General features: G+C 40.1%; 2 protein-coding genes and 1 pseudogene across 4 annotated transcripts; 1 reads left to right on the forward strand and 2 right to left on the reverse strand.

The window, feature by feature from the left end:
• Positions 1 to 244: 244 nt before the first annotated feature.
• On the reverse strand, positions 245 to 2,747 carry LOC147643872 (nucleolar complex protein 1 pseudogene; annotated as a pseudogene).
• A 4,034-nt stretch (positions 2,748 to 6,781) lies between these two features.
• On the forward strand, positions 6,782 to 16,056 carry subdued (anoctamin 1). 3 transcript variants are annotated; one of them, XM_086831725.1, is made up of 15 exons: positions 6,788 to 7,386; positions 10,015 to 10,405; positions 10,472 to 10,540; positions 10,717 to 10,809; positions 11,012 to 11,172; positions 11,237 to 11,405; positions 11,483 to 11,603; positions 11,668 to 11,779; positions 11,849 to 12,407; positions 12,468 to 12,671; positions 12,733 to 13,194; positions 13,254 to 13,429; positions 13,491 to 13,596; positions 15,097 to 15,235; positions 15,296 to 16,056. In XM_086831725.1, the coding sequence occupies exons 1-15, from the start codon at positions 7,082 to 7,084 to the stop codon at positions 15,487 to 15,489; spliced, it is 3,261 nt and encodes a 1,086-aa protein (XP_086687851.1). In that variant the 5' UTR covers positions 6,788 to 7,081; the 3' UTR covers positions 15,490 to 16,056. The 3 variants fall into 3 exon arrangements, with proteins under 3 accessions (XP_086687852.1, XP_086687851.1, XP_020813751.2); XM_020958092.2 differs by having other exon boundaries at positions 10,717 to 10,788; XM_086831726.1 differs by lacking the exon at positions 10,717 to 10,809 and having other exon boundaries at positions 6,782 to 7,386.
• On the reverse strand, positions 13,616 to 15,156 carry LOC110188378 (uncharacterized). The gene is made up of 4 exons (XM_020958093.2): positions 14,294 to 15,156; positions 14,118 to 14,239; positions 13,894 to 14,050; positions 13,616 to 13,832 (listed from the first exon to the last, which is right to left on the reverse strand). Exons 1-4 carry the CDS (start codon positions 14,484 to 14,486, stop codon positions 13,717 to 13,719), a joined length of 588 nt encoding a protein of 195 aa, XP_020813752.2. The 5' UTR covers positions 14,487 to 15,156; the 3' UTR covers positions 13,616 to 13,716.
• Positions 16,057 to 16,236: the final 180 nt, after the last annotated feature.

The raw sequence follows: 16,236 nt of genomic DNA on the forward strand, positions 1-16,236 counted from the left end.
CATTCCAAGCATTTCAGTATTCATATATATTATATATTGTATGTAATTATAAATTATATATTTCGATATATCGATAGGGCCGCTTCCCACGCCCTATCGATGAATAAGTCGGGATCTAAATTCCGGTAAATCCAATTTTCCAGAATCGAAGCACGCGTTCTAAATAATTACAAAATAAAGCATTTCAAATGATAAACAAACGACGATCGGTGCTTAAAATTAATTAAAACTGAACACTTTAGTCTTGATTTTGTTATATATATATTTATTATACTCTCCTGTGCAATGAAATCTAATCCTGGTCTTGTGTTTTCCCTAGCCCGCCTTCTATAGTGCCTTCTTGCTGCCTTTGCTTCTTGCCCTTGTAGGTTTTCGTTTTCGATCGTCGGTTCTCCTCCCAGTTCATTTGCTTGGTGGAGGATTTGTCCCTGTTGAAGACGGCATTGCTGGTGCCTTCTTGCAAGTTTCCTCCAACATGGAGGAGCAGTAGTCGGCGGCGGCAAACAGCGAGGACATGTCTAAAGAAAATTCAAGAAAATTGTATTAAAAGAAAGTTTCTCGGAAAAGAAAGCTAATCCTACCGTTACTTTGTTTCAGTGTCTTGGCAAAGCTGCGACCATTGAATCTTCGCCATCGTCGACGTCTTCATCGTCCTCCTCCCCTAAATCATCATCTCCCCAGTCCTCGTCTATGTCCTCCATATCATCCTCATCCTTGTCCGCCATCTGATTCTTATTTTTCTTGTCCTTCTTAGACTTATCTGATTGAATCTCTCCACCCAGCTCTTCGAGAAAGTTGAGCTCCTCGTCCTCCTGCTCATCCGCATCGGCGCCCTCCTTGAACTCCTTGCCGAAGTAACCATCCAAATAAGCCTCGACTTCGCCGTCGTCCACCTCGCCCTCTTTCAGGTATTCCTCACCAGCCTCGCCATTCTCCTGATCTCCTTCCGCTGGCTCCTCCTTCTTCACGCCCAGTTGTTTCCTGTTTCGCGCCACAATCTCAGCCTGGCGGCGCTTGTGCTCCAGGAAGTTGAAGATGAACATCTCGTCCTCAGTGCAATTGGATTTGGTCAGCGATCGCACAGACTTACCCCGTGCCCCATGTGCCATGTAGCGCTTGTGGGCCACAGTGGTACTTCCGCAGTCTGTTGGCTGGCGTCCAGTTTCTTGGGATTCTTGAAGGCGAAGCTCTCAAGGAAGTGCGTTAAACCGAAGTCCCTCAGCGGGTCTCCATAGTAATCAATGCGGGACTCTGCAGAAAAAGGATATATTAGAATTTAGGTTAAAGAATTTCATGTGTAAACTTACGGTTTAGGATCCGATCGGCAAAGACCTGCACGGTGGGATGATAATGCTGTCTCAGCAGCAAAAGGTCGTGACGCAGAGCATAAACAGCTCCGGAAAAGGCAGGCACACGATGGTACGGATCGTACTTGCAGGAATCGATCTCCCCATAAAACTCCTCCTCATCACTGCTAAACTTATGCAGATCCATATCCTCAGGCAAGATGTATTTTTAACTAGCAGCCACCTCATCGGATGCTCCACTGCCGCCGACCAGCTCTTTGCGCATGCGCAGCAGCTTGTGAATAACAATCAGACAGCCGGCGGCTATGTGAGGCGGAGCGTAGAGTGTCAACTGAAGCAGGCGCTTCACAAAGGCCTGAGCCCGCCCCACGTGGTTGTCGATATGGATGGCACGATGGACGATGTGGAGCAAGTGGGCCGCCGTTTTGCTGCCGACATTTATGAGGTTTAGGTCGAGCAGCTTCACATACAGTACATTGTAAAACCGATCCGATTTCTCAGTCTTGACTGTCACCAGTTGCAGCAATAGGCCCAGCGTTTGAACACTCACTCGGATGTCGGCCAAGTGGACCAGTCGGTAGATGGTGTCCTGCATCTCCTTGTTGAGCAGCTCTCCGTTGCTGTCCTTTGCCGGCTGAGCCTCCACAATGGCCTTTTGCAGGCACCGCAGAATGGCCTGCATGGTACGATTGTTAACGGCACCCTTCTGTTGACCAGCTTGGTGCAGACCTCGGGCCGGCCCGAGGGTGCGATGCTCGAGAGGAAGCACAGGGCAAAGTGCTGCGTCTTCTCAGATATGTTGTTACGGAAGAGTAGCTTCTCCGCCTCCGCAACTATAACGCCGCACATATTGGGATGCCGCTGAGCCACTTCGCTGAGGTGATGCAGGGCCTTGGAGGCCACCTTGGCGATGGGATCACCCAGTTTGTTCACCAGCATGGTCAGCAGCAGCTGCTCCTTCTCCTGCGCGTAGGCCAGCAGCTTTGATGCAGCCACAATGGACGAGTTCTTGTTGTGCTCTTGGCCCGTCTGCAGGCCCTGCATAACATTCTTCAAGAACTCATGGTACTGATCCTTTAGCTCTCCCTCGAAGTATCTATAGGCGTAGACCCTTCGCTTCTGCTCATTCCGCAGCTTGTCGTCCTTTTTCAGTTTTTTCCAATCAGCGCCACGAGTATGCACGGCTAGGAGCTTCCTATTCGGCGGCAGCAGCACTTCCTGCCATAAATCCGTGAGCACAGTGATCACATAGTTGCTGGCCTTGTTGGAGAGCTTACAGAAGCCGATAAGAGTGGTGAGCGCTTCCAGGTTGCCCAGAGGATTGCTCGTGACCAGCAAGGCGCCGGCATTGGCCCGATCCTTGGCCGTACCCTTGTGCAGAGCGGTCTGCAAACAACGGACAAGGATGAGGATGATATGGAGGACATAGACGAGGACTGGGGAGATGATGATTTAGGGGAGGAGGACGATGAAGACGTCGACGATGGCGAAGATTCAATGGTCGCAGCTTTGCCAAGACACTGAAACAAAGTAACGGTAGGATTAGCTTTCTTTTCCGAGAAACTTTCTTTTAATACAATTTTCTTGAATTTTCTTTAGACATGTCCTCGCTGTTTGCCGCCGCCGACTACTGCTCCTCCATGTTGGAGGAAACTTGCAAGAAGGCACCAGCAATGCCGTCTTCAACAGGGACAAATCCTCCACCAAGCAAATGAACTGGGAGGAGAACCGACGATCGAAAACGAAAACCTACAAGGGCAAGAAGCAAAGGCAGCAAGAAGGCACTATAGAAGGCGGGCTAGGGAAAACACAAGACCAGGATTAGATTTCATTGCACAGGAGAGTATAATAAATATATATATAACAAAATCAAGACTAAAGTGTTCAGTTTTAATTAATTTTAAGCACCGATCGTCGTTTGTTTATCATTTGAAATGCTTTATTTTGTAATTATTTAGAACGCGTGCTTCGATTCTGGAAAATTGGATTTACCGGAATTTAGATCCCGACTTATTCATCGATAGGGCGTGGGAAGCGGCCCTATCGATATATCGAAATATATAATTTATAATTACATACAATATATAATATATATGAATACTGAAATGCTTGGAATGTCAATTACATTCATGTTGCATGCATATTTTATGCAATTCTTAAATGGCCAATAGGAATATTTTCTGGCGGGTTATTCATCGATAGAGTGTGGGAAGCGCCCCTATCGATATGTAGCCAGTGTTTGCGAATGAGGTCGGAAAGAGAAACACTTGAATTTCTCAAAATCTGACGGTTAGATCGAATTAAGATTTAATTCGAAGTTAGAGAATATGTTTCCCTTTCTTTTGAGACACCGTGCAAGTTTGCACGGGTTCATTTAAGGGAGTTATAATTTTTTAAAAGTTAGCGTCGGAATATGGTTTGGGGCTTGGCACATGGCGTTAGGGTCATTACGAAACCAGTGTTTGCGAATGAGGTCGGAAAGAGAAACACTTGAATTTCTTAAAATCTGACGGTTAGATCGAATTAAGATTTAATTCGAAGTTAGAGAATATGTTTCCCTTTCTTTTGAGACACCGTGCAAGTTTGCACGCGTTCATTTAAGGGAGTTATAATTTTTTAAAAGTTAGCGTCGGAATATGGTTTGGGGCTTGGCACATGGCGTTAGGGTCATTACAAAACCAGTGTTTGTGAATGAGGTCGGAAAGAGAAACACTTGAATTTCTCAAAATCTGACGGTTAGATCGAATTAAGATTTAATTCGAAGTTAGAGAATATGTTTCCCTTTCTTTTGAGACACCGTGCAAGTTTGCACGCGTTCATTTAAGGGAGTTATAATTTTTTAAAAGTTAGCGTCGGAATATGGTTTGGGGCTTGGCACATGGCGTTAGGGTCATTACGAAACCAGTGTTTGCGAATGAGGTCGGAAAGAGAAACACTTGAATTTCTCAAAATCTGACGGTTAGATCGAATTAAGATTTAATTCGAAGTTAGAGAATATGTTTCCCTTTCTTTTCGAGATACCGTGCAAGTTTGCACGGGTTCATTTAAGGGAGTTATAATTTTTTAAAAGTTAGCGTCGGAATATGGTTTGGGGCTTGGCACATGGCGTTAGGGTCATTACGAAACCAGTGTTTGCGAATGAGGTCGGAAAGAGAAACACTTGAATTTCTTAAAATCTGACGGTTAGATCGAATTAAGATTTAATTCGAAGTTAGAGAATATGTTTCCCTTTCTTTTGAGACACCGTGCAAGTTTGCACGCGTTCATTTAAGGGAGTTATAATTTTTTAAAAGTTAGCGTCGGAATATGGTTTGGGGCTTGGCACATGGCGTTAGGGTCATTACGAAACCAGTGTTTGCGAATGAGGTCGGAAAGAGAAACACTTGAATTTCTCAAAATCTGACGGTTAGATCGAATTAAGATTTAATTCGAAGTTAGAGAATATGTTTCCCTTTCTTTTGAGATACCGTGCAAGTTTGCACGGGTTCATTTAAGGGAGTTATAATTTTTTAAAAGTTAGCGTCGGAATATGGTTTGGGGCTTGGCACATGGCGTTAGGGTCATTACGAAACCAGTGTTTGCGAATGAGGTCGGAAAGAGAAACACTTGAATTTCTTAAAATCTGACGGTTAGATCGAATTAAGATTTATTTCGAAGTTAGAGAATATGTTTCCCTTTCTTTTGAGACACCGTGCAAGTTTGCACGCGTTCATTTAAGGGAGTTATAATTTTTTAAAAGTTAGCGTCGGAATATGGTTTGGGGCTTGGCACATGGCGTTAGGGTCATTACAAAACCAGTGTTTGTGAATGAGGTCGGAAAGAGAAACACTTGAATTTCTCAAAATCTGACGGTTAGATCGAATTAAGATTTAATTCGAAGTTAGAGAATATGTTTCCCTTTCTTTTGAGACACCGTGCAAGTTTGCACGGGTTCATTTAAGGGAGTTATAATTTTTTAAAAGTTAGCGTCGGAATATGGTTTGGGGCTTGGCACATGGCGTTAGGGTCATTACGAAACCAGTGTTTGCGAATGAGGTCGGAAAGAGAAACACTTGAATTTCTCAAAATCTGACGGTTAGATCGAATTAAGATTTAATTCGAAGTTAGAGAATATGTTTCCCTTTCTTTTGAGACACCGTGCAAGTTTGCACGGGTTCATTTAAGGGAGTTATAATTTCTTAAAAGTTAGCGTCGGATTATGGTTTGGGGCTTGGCACATGGCGTTAGGGTCATTACGAAACCAGTGTTTGCGAATGAGGTCGGAAAGAGAAACACTTGAATTTCTCAAAATCTGACGGTTAGATCGAATTAAGATTTAATTCGAAGTTAGAGAATATGTTTCCCTTTCTTTTGAGATACCGTGCAAGTTTGCACGGGTTCATTTAAGGGAGTTATAATTTTTTAAAAGTTAGCGTCGGAATATGGTTTGGGGCTTGGCACATGGCGTTAGGGTCATTACGAAACCAGTGTTTGTGAATGAGGTCGGAAAGAGAAACACTTGAATTTCTCAAAATCTGACGGTTAGATCGAATTAAGATTTAATTCGAAATTAGAGATTATTTTTCCCTATCTATTGAGATACCGTGCAAGTTTGCACGCGTTCATTTAAGAGAGTAAGATTTTTGTAAAAGTTAGCGTCGATTTTGGTGTGCCGTGGTATATACTAAAATAATCTAAAAATAACAAAATAGATACATTTTCGTTAATTTAGATGAAAATCACACTAAATTGTTTTGAATGGCTCTTCTATTTATTGTCAGTCACTTTTCTTAATATTTTATGCAACAAATTGCTATTTTCATTTAATTTAGTATTTTTCTTAACATGGTTCCATGGTCTGGTTCAGCGAGTGGTTCTCTGCTGGTTCCCATCTGGTTCCATTTTCATAGTTCGCGCCTTGGATATCAGCCCAAATACACCACCCACTGTAATTCGATTTTCTCGAAATCTGACGGTTAAAAACAATTGAAATTTTCACCAAATATTCCTTAATCTTCCCCTAGTAAGCCTATATACCGTGCATATGCGCACGCGTTCGTAAATCGAAGTTATATGCCTTACTATTTTTGATGCCCTATTTTGTATGGAGCCGACCCCGAGGTTGGACCACTGTAATGCAATTTGCTCAAAAACTGACGGTTTGAAAAAATTGAAACTTGGTACGCTAAAAGTACAATAAATGTCCTTTACTCTGGCGTATCGGGTATTGCTGCACGCGTTCGATTAGCCGAGATATTAAGAAATCCGTGAAATTACGATTTTTCACATGCTTTTTTTTAATATATCCAACTGTCAAATACTTTCAAACCCAGTATAAAACAATAGTAAATTTATTTTTTAGCATTTTTAAACTTTATTTTATTCAAATTAGTGCCCTAATTACGAAATAAATTAAAAATTAAAGGCCACCTCCATGTTCCATTTTCCCACCGTTCCGTTTCGACGCTAACTCATCGACGCTAATTTGACGGACATGAAAATTAAGAGAAAAATAGTAGTAGTTTCATCGTTCCGTTAAATCGACGCAACGGGAATCCGGTGTTAAACAAAACTAGTGCAATAATTAATTAAATGTGATATTAGTTTATAGTTTAGAAAAATGCAACTAAATGGTGCAAAGTTTTTCATTGCTGGTCTCGCAGCCAATTTTGGCAACTAACACCACAACGCGCGCGCATCTGTTGGATGTCTTGTGAAAGCCAATCAGAAGGTGGAGAACGACGAGGGAGAGGGACAGTGATTTTAGCTAAATTTAATACACGCACATTAGCAAAATGCTAAATTTAGGCAGTGCCAAAGTGGCCGCCCTGGAGGAGTCCCCTCAGCTTTCTACGAACGATGAAAGCTTCCAGCTGCTGGAACGGGGTTCCCCCGCCGTCCCGCTAGAGCCCCCCTTCTCCACTCCCCTGGCGCCCTTCGATATGGAGCTGATGAAGCGTTCCGGGCTCCACGAGCGGCTAGCGCCAAATGAGAGCATCTGGGGGGGAAAGGAAACGCAGCGGTTCGTGGATCAAGAGAGAATATCAGCATCGCGTGAATCACTCAGTACCGCTGATAAGAGAGCCAGGTTTGCGGAAAGGTAAGCACGAAGAGAGGGGAAAGTCCAATCAGACCGTTTTTTTAGGCCGAGGAAGTGCCCATTAAAGATAATTAAAGCCGCTGTCAGTGGTTGGACTGCTTTTTGTTGTCATATTTCTGTAATTGAGTTTTCTTCGTTCGGAATATAGGGTGTTCTGAACGGTGATATTAAACTATAGTGGGTTATGTAGCACAAAGGGAAGTACATATTTCGTAGCTCCCCTTGTATAGAATATAACAGATATTAATAATGTGAATAGTTAATAACAGCTGAAAAAATTACATTTCCTTTTATTTATTTCTATATAACATGTATATTTCTTTTGATAATTTGCATATTTATATTATATTTATAAGGAAAATATGCTTATCACTGTGTTGACTCATTTAAGCCAGAGTACTTCCCCATTTACTGATTACATTAGCTGAAACCTACAGTAAATATCCATTGAGATAATTATCTGCCATATGTGTGAGCAATAGCAAACAATTATTGACTCTTTTTCTAAATAAAAACTCAGAAATAATCTTTTATTTACTTTTTGCATCTTTCTTGACACTTGAGAGATCAGCATGTGCTCAAAGCTCTTTGGTCTCTTTCAAAACAGCTGATTGCTGCCCCCAGCCGGCGTATAACCCCGTCTTTACTCTCTTCGCTTGTGGCCTCGCTCTTTGGCGCACTTGTGGCGCTCTGCTCGTCAGCTTATGAGCTTGCTGGGTTGCCATTGCCAACGCTCGTGGACTTTAAGTTTATTGTTTAATAAATATTTGCGCAGACTAGAGGTGAAAATTTCTCGCAAGACTTTTCCGCGACATATGTGATACAATCTATTGGTAGGTCGTGAACTTAACTATCGAATTAAAATCCGGATTACCCATTAAGAAAACAGGTTATTGTTTCCGTGTGTATCAAGTTCCCTTAACAAGTATTAATCATTCGTTTCGGCAGAAAACCCAAAGACAATATTTTCTTTATTCGTGGCTGTGTCGTTTTTTGTGTACTTTGAGTATTACGATCTTGCCGGATGAATAAGCCTTTAAAGCATATACATATGTAGTAATTCCGATATGAGTGAGCATCTAAATTATATAAGCTATATATTTTTGCCACCTTTCGCTGATGCAAAAAAATATTCGAATAAAATCAAACCCCACACATGTTTATTAAATTAATTTCTCTCACACTCTCGTGACCTTGATTAAATTAAAGGCCAATGTGTGGGCCTAGAAAAAGATTAGTCTTCATAAAAGTGTTTTGTATGTAAATTTTAGCATTATATTTTTTGTTCAAAGAAGTTGGAGATAATTATGACTCGTGAAGGCCGAAAAATTTGAAAATCTGCCCGATGAAATAAAAAAAGCTCAGACGAACAATAAACAAAAGAGAACGAAACAATAATAAATGCCAAAAGCGGGTTAGATTTATGAAAGAAGGGAAGGGAAATTAGTTAAAGTTCTCGGATTTTGTTGTTATTACAAAACCACCAATCAATATTTGATTTTTTTTGTGAGGTTATTATGATTAATAACAATCATTAAAAAGGCTGAAATGAAATTAAATTCTTACTACTTTTTAAAGAAACATATAAATAAGTACTGACCTTAATTAAAGTTCCGCTCATTTTATTGTTGTATAAGAATACACAACTTTCTTAAATTGATTGAGATTAAAGCTGTATTATACAAGTGTAATGCTGAATTCAAGATAAGGCATAAGCCATCATTTTTACATTTATTAAAAGTCAGACCAGACAGATCGCTTCAGTGCTTATCAGCAATACAATAAAATCAGAATCATTAAAGCGGATACTTACATTAATTCGTAATTACCTAATTGATTTTCAGAATGTAAACTTTCTACTGACATTTATTCATAAATCCCTTGAGCTTATCGACAATTTGAAATCAGAAATCTTCTATGAATCATTAGATATGTCTCATCCAGCAAGCTCAACCAGAAATCGAATCACATGAAGCTGTTTATTTTAGCTGGCAAATAGCAAATGTTTGTATGTAATAAAGTGTATTGATTTTGTTTCGGTTTATAGCTCATTATCAACTCAAAGTGAACTACTGTACTCTTTTTAATAGGTCAAAACATATGCTGAGATAATAGAGTAAACATTGACAGAGGTCATATTGAGCGCTTCCCTTTGGATAATTGTTTAATTAAATGATTTAGCTCATCAAATTTCACCAGCTTTAGCTCTTCCCCCCTGAGGTGACCTAAATATGTTACGGGGTCGTTTTGCCCTTAGGAGTTCTCCGCACGCCAGGAGTCGCCACCCGGGAAATTAAACAAGGCTGACTCCTGTTAACGGCCTTCAAATTGTTTCACATAAACATTAGAGGCTGAAAGCATTCCCGGGTTGCCCATTAAACTTGGCTCAGATCCCAAGGAACACGAAGTTTACTAAGAAAATGTGACATTTATTCTTTAGGATTATGGATATATATATAATATATATTTTAAGGTGTTTAATATTAACAGGTAGTGTAGGTTTTTTAATGCTACAATTCTGAAGAGCTGCAGTCAGGAAAAGTGTAATTAAACTTACACTTCAATTGTTTTAATACCAATCAAACTCAAGAAAGATTAATATTACTCCATCACTGTCAATTTCTTTAGCAACGCCTCAACCCTACAACTGCCAGACGGTGCCGGGCCCCAGGCCAATGGCAAGAAGCCCACTGGGAACAGGACCAACCCATCGAATCTCTCCACTCCTCTCCTGCCAATGACTGAGCCGGGCTCGGTGAAGGGCAATGGAAGCGGTGGCCCCTACGATGATCGCGAGTGCAGCTGCCCCAGGGAGTTCTATCAGCGGGGAGAGATCAATGCCTCGCTGTTCTTCGAGGATTGCATACGATCCATTGACTTTGTGCTGGCCTACAGGATTAATCCCCATGAACCCACGGAAACGGAGAACACAGAGAAGCGCCGAGTGTTCGAGGCGAATCTTGCAAGCCAAGGTCTGGAGGTGGAGGCCAGCCAGAAGGATCAAATCTGCTTTGTAAAGGTGAGAGTGAACGTAAAGATAAATCTATAAAGATGATGTTTAATAATGTATCTTAATCATTTGTAGATCCATGCTCCTTTGGAGGTCCTGCGTCGCTATGCAGAGATACTTAAGCTGCGTATGCCCATGAAGGAGGTGAGTCTGTAATGAATTATATGGCTTTTATATCATTCCAAATCCAAATTAAAGCATACTTTTGGGCCCTGTATAAAAACCAAGAAAATATACGTTTTTGGCTGTTTGATTTTCTTAATGATTGATTTGTATTACCATTTACTTATTTAATTATTTTATGTTTTATATGATTATAGTCATTGTGCAATTTGCGCATATTTGAAAGATCGAATCGTCTACAAAATGCGGCTCAATACCTGTCCAAGAAGGTTGGCCAAAGCGTTGAATCAGTTAAATATTTTACCATTAATCCTTTTAACTTGTTAATTATAATTAATTGAACGTTTAGCTACTGCTACAGTGAGTTGTCTAAACCCTAAACTTACTTAATCCCAAGCCTAACCAGGATCGCATACAAAAGCAAAGCCTTATCTTAATATATATTTAAATATTTTCAATCTGTATTATATTTTAAACTTTCAATTCTTTCAGATTCCAGGCATGTCCGTGGTCAATCGCTCAACGAAAAGCATATTTTCTAGTCTCAAAACCGTTTGCCAATTCTTCCTGCGTCACATCTATGTGGATGAGAATGTTTTCCCCAAGAGAGCCCATCGCTTCACCGCCATTTACAGTCGCGACAAGGAGTATCTGTGAGTCCAAATGGGAATTGTTAATAAAAAGTTGTACTAATATATTTTTTATATTTCCCAAAAGCTTCGACATCCGGCAGGACTGCTTCTTTACCACTGCCGTTCGCTCTCGCATTGTAGAGTTTATCCTGGACCGTCAACGATTTCCTGCCAAGAATCAGCATGACATGGCCTTTGGCATAGAGCGGCTAATAGCCGAGGGTGTCTATTGTGCTGCATATCCTTTGCATGATGTGAGTGCAAAATATATAATATATTTAATATATATTATATACATATTAATTTAAACTTAAATTTGTATAATTTGCAGGGCGAAATAACAGAGACAGGTACCATGAGAGCTTTACTTTACAAACATTGGGCCTGCGTGCACAAATGGTATCGCTATCAGCCTTTGGATGACATCAAGGAATATTTTGGCGTCAAAATTGGTAAGAAAATAAGTAATTTTATTTAAACAATGACAATTATATGATAACTCTTGAACTTTTTCAGGTCTGTACTTCGCCTGGTTGGGGTATTATACTTACATGTTGCTGCTGGCCTCTATAGTGGGTGTAATTTGCTTTTTATACTCCTGGTTCTCCCTTAAGAACTATGTGCCTGTGTGAGTAACTCTCGAACTATTTTAAAGTGTTAATTAAGTACTTACAAAAATCTGTTTTAATGTTTATAGAAAAGATATCTGTCTACGTAGCAATACAAATATTACTATGTGCCCGCTTTGTGATTGGTGCAACTTCTGGGACCTGAAAGAGACCTGTAACTATGCCAAAGTCACATACCTCATCGACAATCCCAGCACCGTGTTTTTTGCGGTATTCATGTCCTTTTGGGCCACCCTGTTCCTGGAGCTGTGGAAGCGTTATTCAGCTGAGATCACACATCGCTGGGATCTCACAGGCTTCGATGTGCATGAGGAGCACCCGAGGCCGCAGTATTTGGCCCGCTTGGAGCACATACCGCCGACTAGAGTGGACTATGTGACGAACATTAAGGAGCCAACGGTTCCTTTCTGGCGCATGAAGCTACCGGCTACAGTTTTTAGCTTTTCTGTGGTGCTTTTGCTAATTGCCTTGGCTTTTGTGGCTCTGCTGGCTGTGGTGGTTTACCGCATGTCCATGCTGGCGGCTCTGAAAGTGGGGGCCAGTCCCATGACCACCTCGAGTGCCATTGTTTTGGCCACCGCATCGGCGGCTTTTGTGAATTTGTGCCTGCTCTACATACTTAATTATGTAAGGTTTTGTTTGCATGTTATTTATTTTTATATTGATTAAGATCATCTATTTTTGTAGATGTACAATCATTTGGCTGAATATCTAACGGAGCTGGAAATGTGGCGCACTCAAACGCAGTTCGATGACTCGCTTACCCTCAAAATTTACCTGCTACAGTTTGTCAACTATTATGCTTCCATCTTCTACATAGCCTTTTTCAAGGGTAAATTTGTTGGACATCCTGGGCAGTATAATAAACTGTTTGACTATCGCCAGGAGGAGGTGAGTCTGAATAATAAATATAAATTATATATATTTAATACTTAATCATTTATTCCAACAGTGCTCTTCTGGCGGCTGCCTCACCGAGCTGTGCATCCAACTGGCCATTATAATGGTGGGCAAGCAGGCTTTTAACACCATCTTAGAGGTTTACCTGCCCATGTTTTGGCGTAAGGTTTTGGCCATTCAAGTGGGTCTATCGCGTCTATTTAACAATACCCCGAATCCCGATAAGACGAAAGACGAACGTTGGATGCGCGATTTCAAGCTATTGGATTGGGGTGCTCGTGGTTTGTTTCCCGAGTACCTAGAGATGGTCTTGCAGTATGGATTTGTGACCATCTTTGTGGCTGCTTTTCCGCTGGCGCCGTTCTTTGCCCTGTTGAATAATATCCTGGAGATGCGACTGGACGCCAAGAAACTGTTAACCCACCACAAACGTCCTGTGTCGCAGAGAGTTCGGGATATTGGTGTGTGGTACAGGATACTGGATTGCATAGGAAAGCTAAGTGTTATCACAAATGTAAGATTATTCTATAGGGATTTAAGGGATTTATTAAAAGTTTATATATTTTTTTGTAGGGTTTTATTATAGCCTTCACTTCGGACATGATCCCACGTTTGGTGTATCGCAATTACATTTCAAAGGATGGCACTCTGAGTGGCTATTTGGATTTCACTCTGTCCGAGTTTAAAGTCTCTGATTCACCCACCTTGAACAGCTTAGCTGGCGATCTCAGTAACATTACCACATGCAGGTAGTAAATATAATTAATTAATAATATTTATATGATTTATGTCTTGTTGTTAACTCTCCAGATATACTGACTTTCGATTGCCACCCTCATCACCGGAAAAATATAATTTGAGCAGCATGTTCTACATCATATTGGCCTGTCGTTTGGGTTTTGTGGTGGTCTTCGAGGTAAGTTATTTTAATAATATTTTGTTTTTATATCATTTTATTTACCTATTCCAAAACATTGATGTGTGAGACATGACATTTAGTTTAAGATTTAAGGATATACCAGGAATCCAAATCAGTTCAGGCATTGAATGTGTGTGGGCTCTGGGGAATAACTTCGAGATTTTCACTGGGCGATGACTTCTTTAGCTTCCGATAGAGAGCATAAATACCATAACAAAATAGTGCATTTAACACTGGAAAGTAAATAAAAACCATGAGCTTATTTTTGTTAAACTTATTCAAATCGAAACTTACCTATAAAGATACCAAAAATAAGACTTCTTGCTATTCTACGATCCACGGCAGCATCAATTTCGTCAATTCGTAGCTCCAGACTCACAAAAATGCCCGTCTCAACGACCATTGAAAGGCATGAATTGATCAACCAGGGGGCAATGCATACAAGTCGTTTCTAAGATCATAATTTGTATCATTATATTTAAGGATTTTCTTAATATATTTATAAAGAAAAGCCTCACCTGCTTGATGCCATCGACTAGAAGGCAGGCCACCATTAGATTTATCAATGCCTTCACCCAAATTATAAGAGTTGCTGTCATGTAGAATACTTGCGAGAACTCTCGCACCCACAGATAATCCACTGAAATTCATATTCAAAATGTATTTTGAACTTTTTAAAATTTATATAATTTACCCAAGGTGGAGAAGAAGGTGCCGAATGGCGTTAAAGCCTCCACTTCGTCAGAATGCTCCCATTTTTCAATGTCCACGAAATCAAAGTACAGGTAATAGCTTGAAGGTGCCAGGACACTGAGAGCTATCAGAACTTCCATACAGGCTATGCTCATGCCCACCGAGGACAGGCTCAAGAATTCAAAGTTCTTCATTTTGAACGCTTTAAGGATATGTTAAGTAAATCCCGAATTTGTTGTTTCTTGTAATTAATAGCTGATTCGCTTTTGGTATCGCTTGTTTTGAAGTTTGTAGTTTTCTGTTATCCTTTTTTTTTATTTGGAAATCGCGTCCGCTCGCCTCTGGCTGTTCACAGCTACTGACCAAATGTCAGACTCTAAGTAGAACTAGGGCCAATTATCCATTTAGCTGACATTTTATTCTATTTCATTTTACTTGCACTTTATCGCTATTCTCTGGCCGTATCTTATGTTGCAAAAAGCCAAAGTCCGAAGTACATAATGTTGCATGTTGGCTTGAAGGTGTGTTTGGTGTGCCGGTTTTTTGGTTCTATGGGGTTTCTTCTTCAGAATAGTGCGGCGTGAGAGAGCTCGTACCCAATTCCCTGAATATTAGGGTTGAGGCTAACGCTTTGTCTTAGCTGCATTTAGCCAATCGCATTTACTGCAACTTGGCTGGAAAGTTTGGCATTTCCAAGGCTTCTCTTTTGCTGACCCCAAATTAGCTTGAAGAAATATTACAAATCAGGGGCAAAAGTGCTGATGAAATAAGGTGCAGAAATATCATTGATTTCTTTGCTTGCAGAACTTTGTGGCGCTGGTGATGATTCTAGTGCGTTGGTGCATCCCAGACATGAGTGTGGAGCTGCGGGATCAAATTCGACGAGAAGTCTATGTTACCAATGAAATTATCATCGAGCAGGAGGCACATCGAGCTCGTTTCGGTACGTACTTATAAATAAATAAATTTATTTGATAATAATTGTAATAATTAATATTTTTAGAGCGTGCCAAGCGCAGCAGTTCGGTGCTTCAGACTCCTGTGGACCAGGACTTGGATGCTGCCTCAATTCAGGAGCCAAATGCCAAGTTTATTAATATTGAAAAGCTGCTTACTGAGAATCTCACACAAATTGAAATGGATGCGATTATTCACGGCGAGAATCCAATAACTGGAATCTCCGGTGCAGATTGTTAGGACACAAAATGCTCACTGACCATGGATACATAAATCTTTTAGTTTTAAGCTCGTTCTCAAAGTGATTCATTTGTTACGGATGTTCCTTCAGTCACTTAATTAGCCCTTAGTTATGACTCATTTATGGAAATTGATTGCAATTGTTTTGCAATTTGGTTATTAGCTTTACTTGTGTCACACACTTTTTTATGAAAGCAACGTAACCTTCATCTAGGTTATCCTTTTTTATTGAAATTTTTAAAGAAAAATGCTTTATTGGATACTTAATGATGTATTAATGCAGCCCAAGTGAGTGCCAATCGACAAACGAGCACAATTATTATAACTATAAAACTAGTGAATATTACATACTTTGAAACTCAGACGAAACTACTCATTGTTAAAGGAAAAACTCAGGCTCTCACATGACTCGTAAATGAACATTTATTTTAGATAGTGTTACACACATATATACATATACATAAATATTTATTGCATTCATTGAATTGTATATACATATATTGATGTTAATATACTGAAATCTCTATTTAATGTTGAAAAAATAAAAAGATATACATATAATAATGATTTAACATCTACGAATTGGTGGTTTATAATATGAAAAGCTTAATTATCTTTTCTTGTGTAGAACTTAAGAGTAAGTTTTTTCGATGGACTAGTCCCGTTTTTGCAATTTAAAAATATTCCAAAATTTTATTTGATATATTTCCTCAGAAGGTAAATATAATTTTAGACAATGTAAGTAAA

This window comes from Drosophila serrata, unplaced genomic scaffold, assembly GCF_035046125.1.
Source record: "Drosophila serrata isolate PLE 108 unplaced genomic scaffold, ASM3504612v1 contig_241, whole genome shotgun sequence".
Lineage (NCBI taxonomy): Eukaryota > Metazoa > Arthropoda > Insecta > Diptera > Drosophilidae > Drosophila > Drosophila serrata.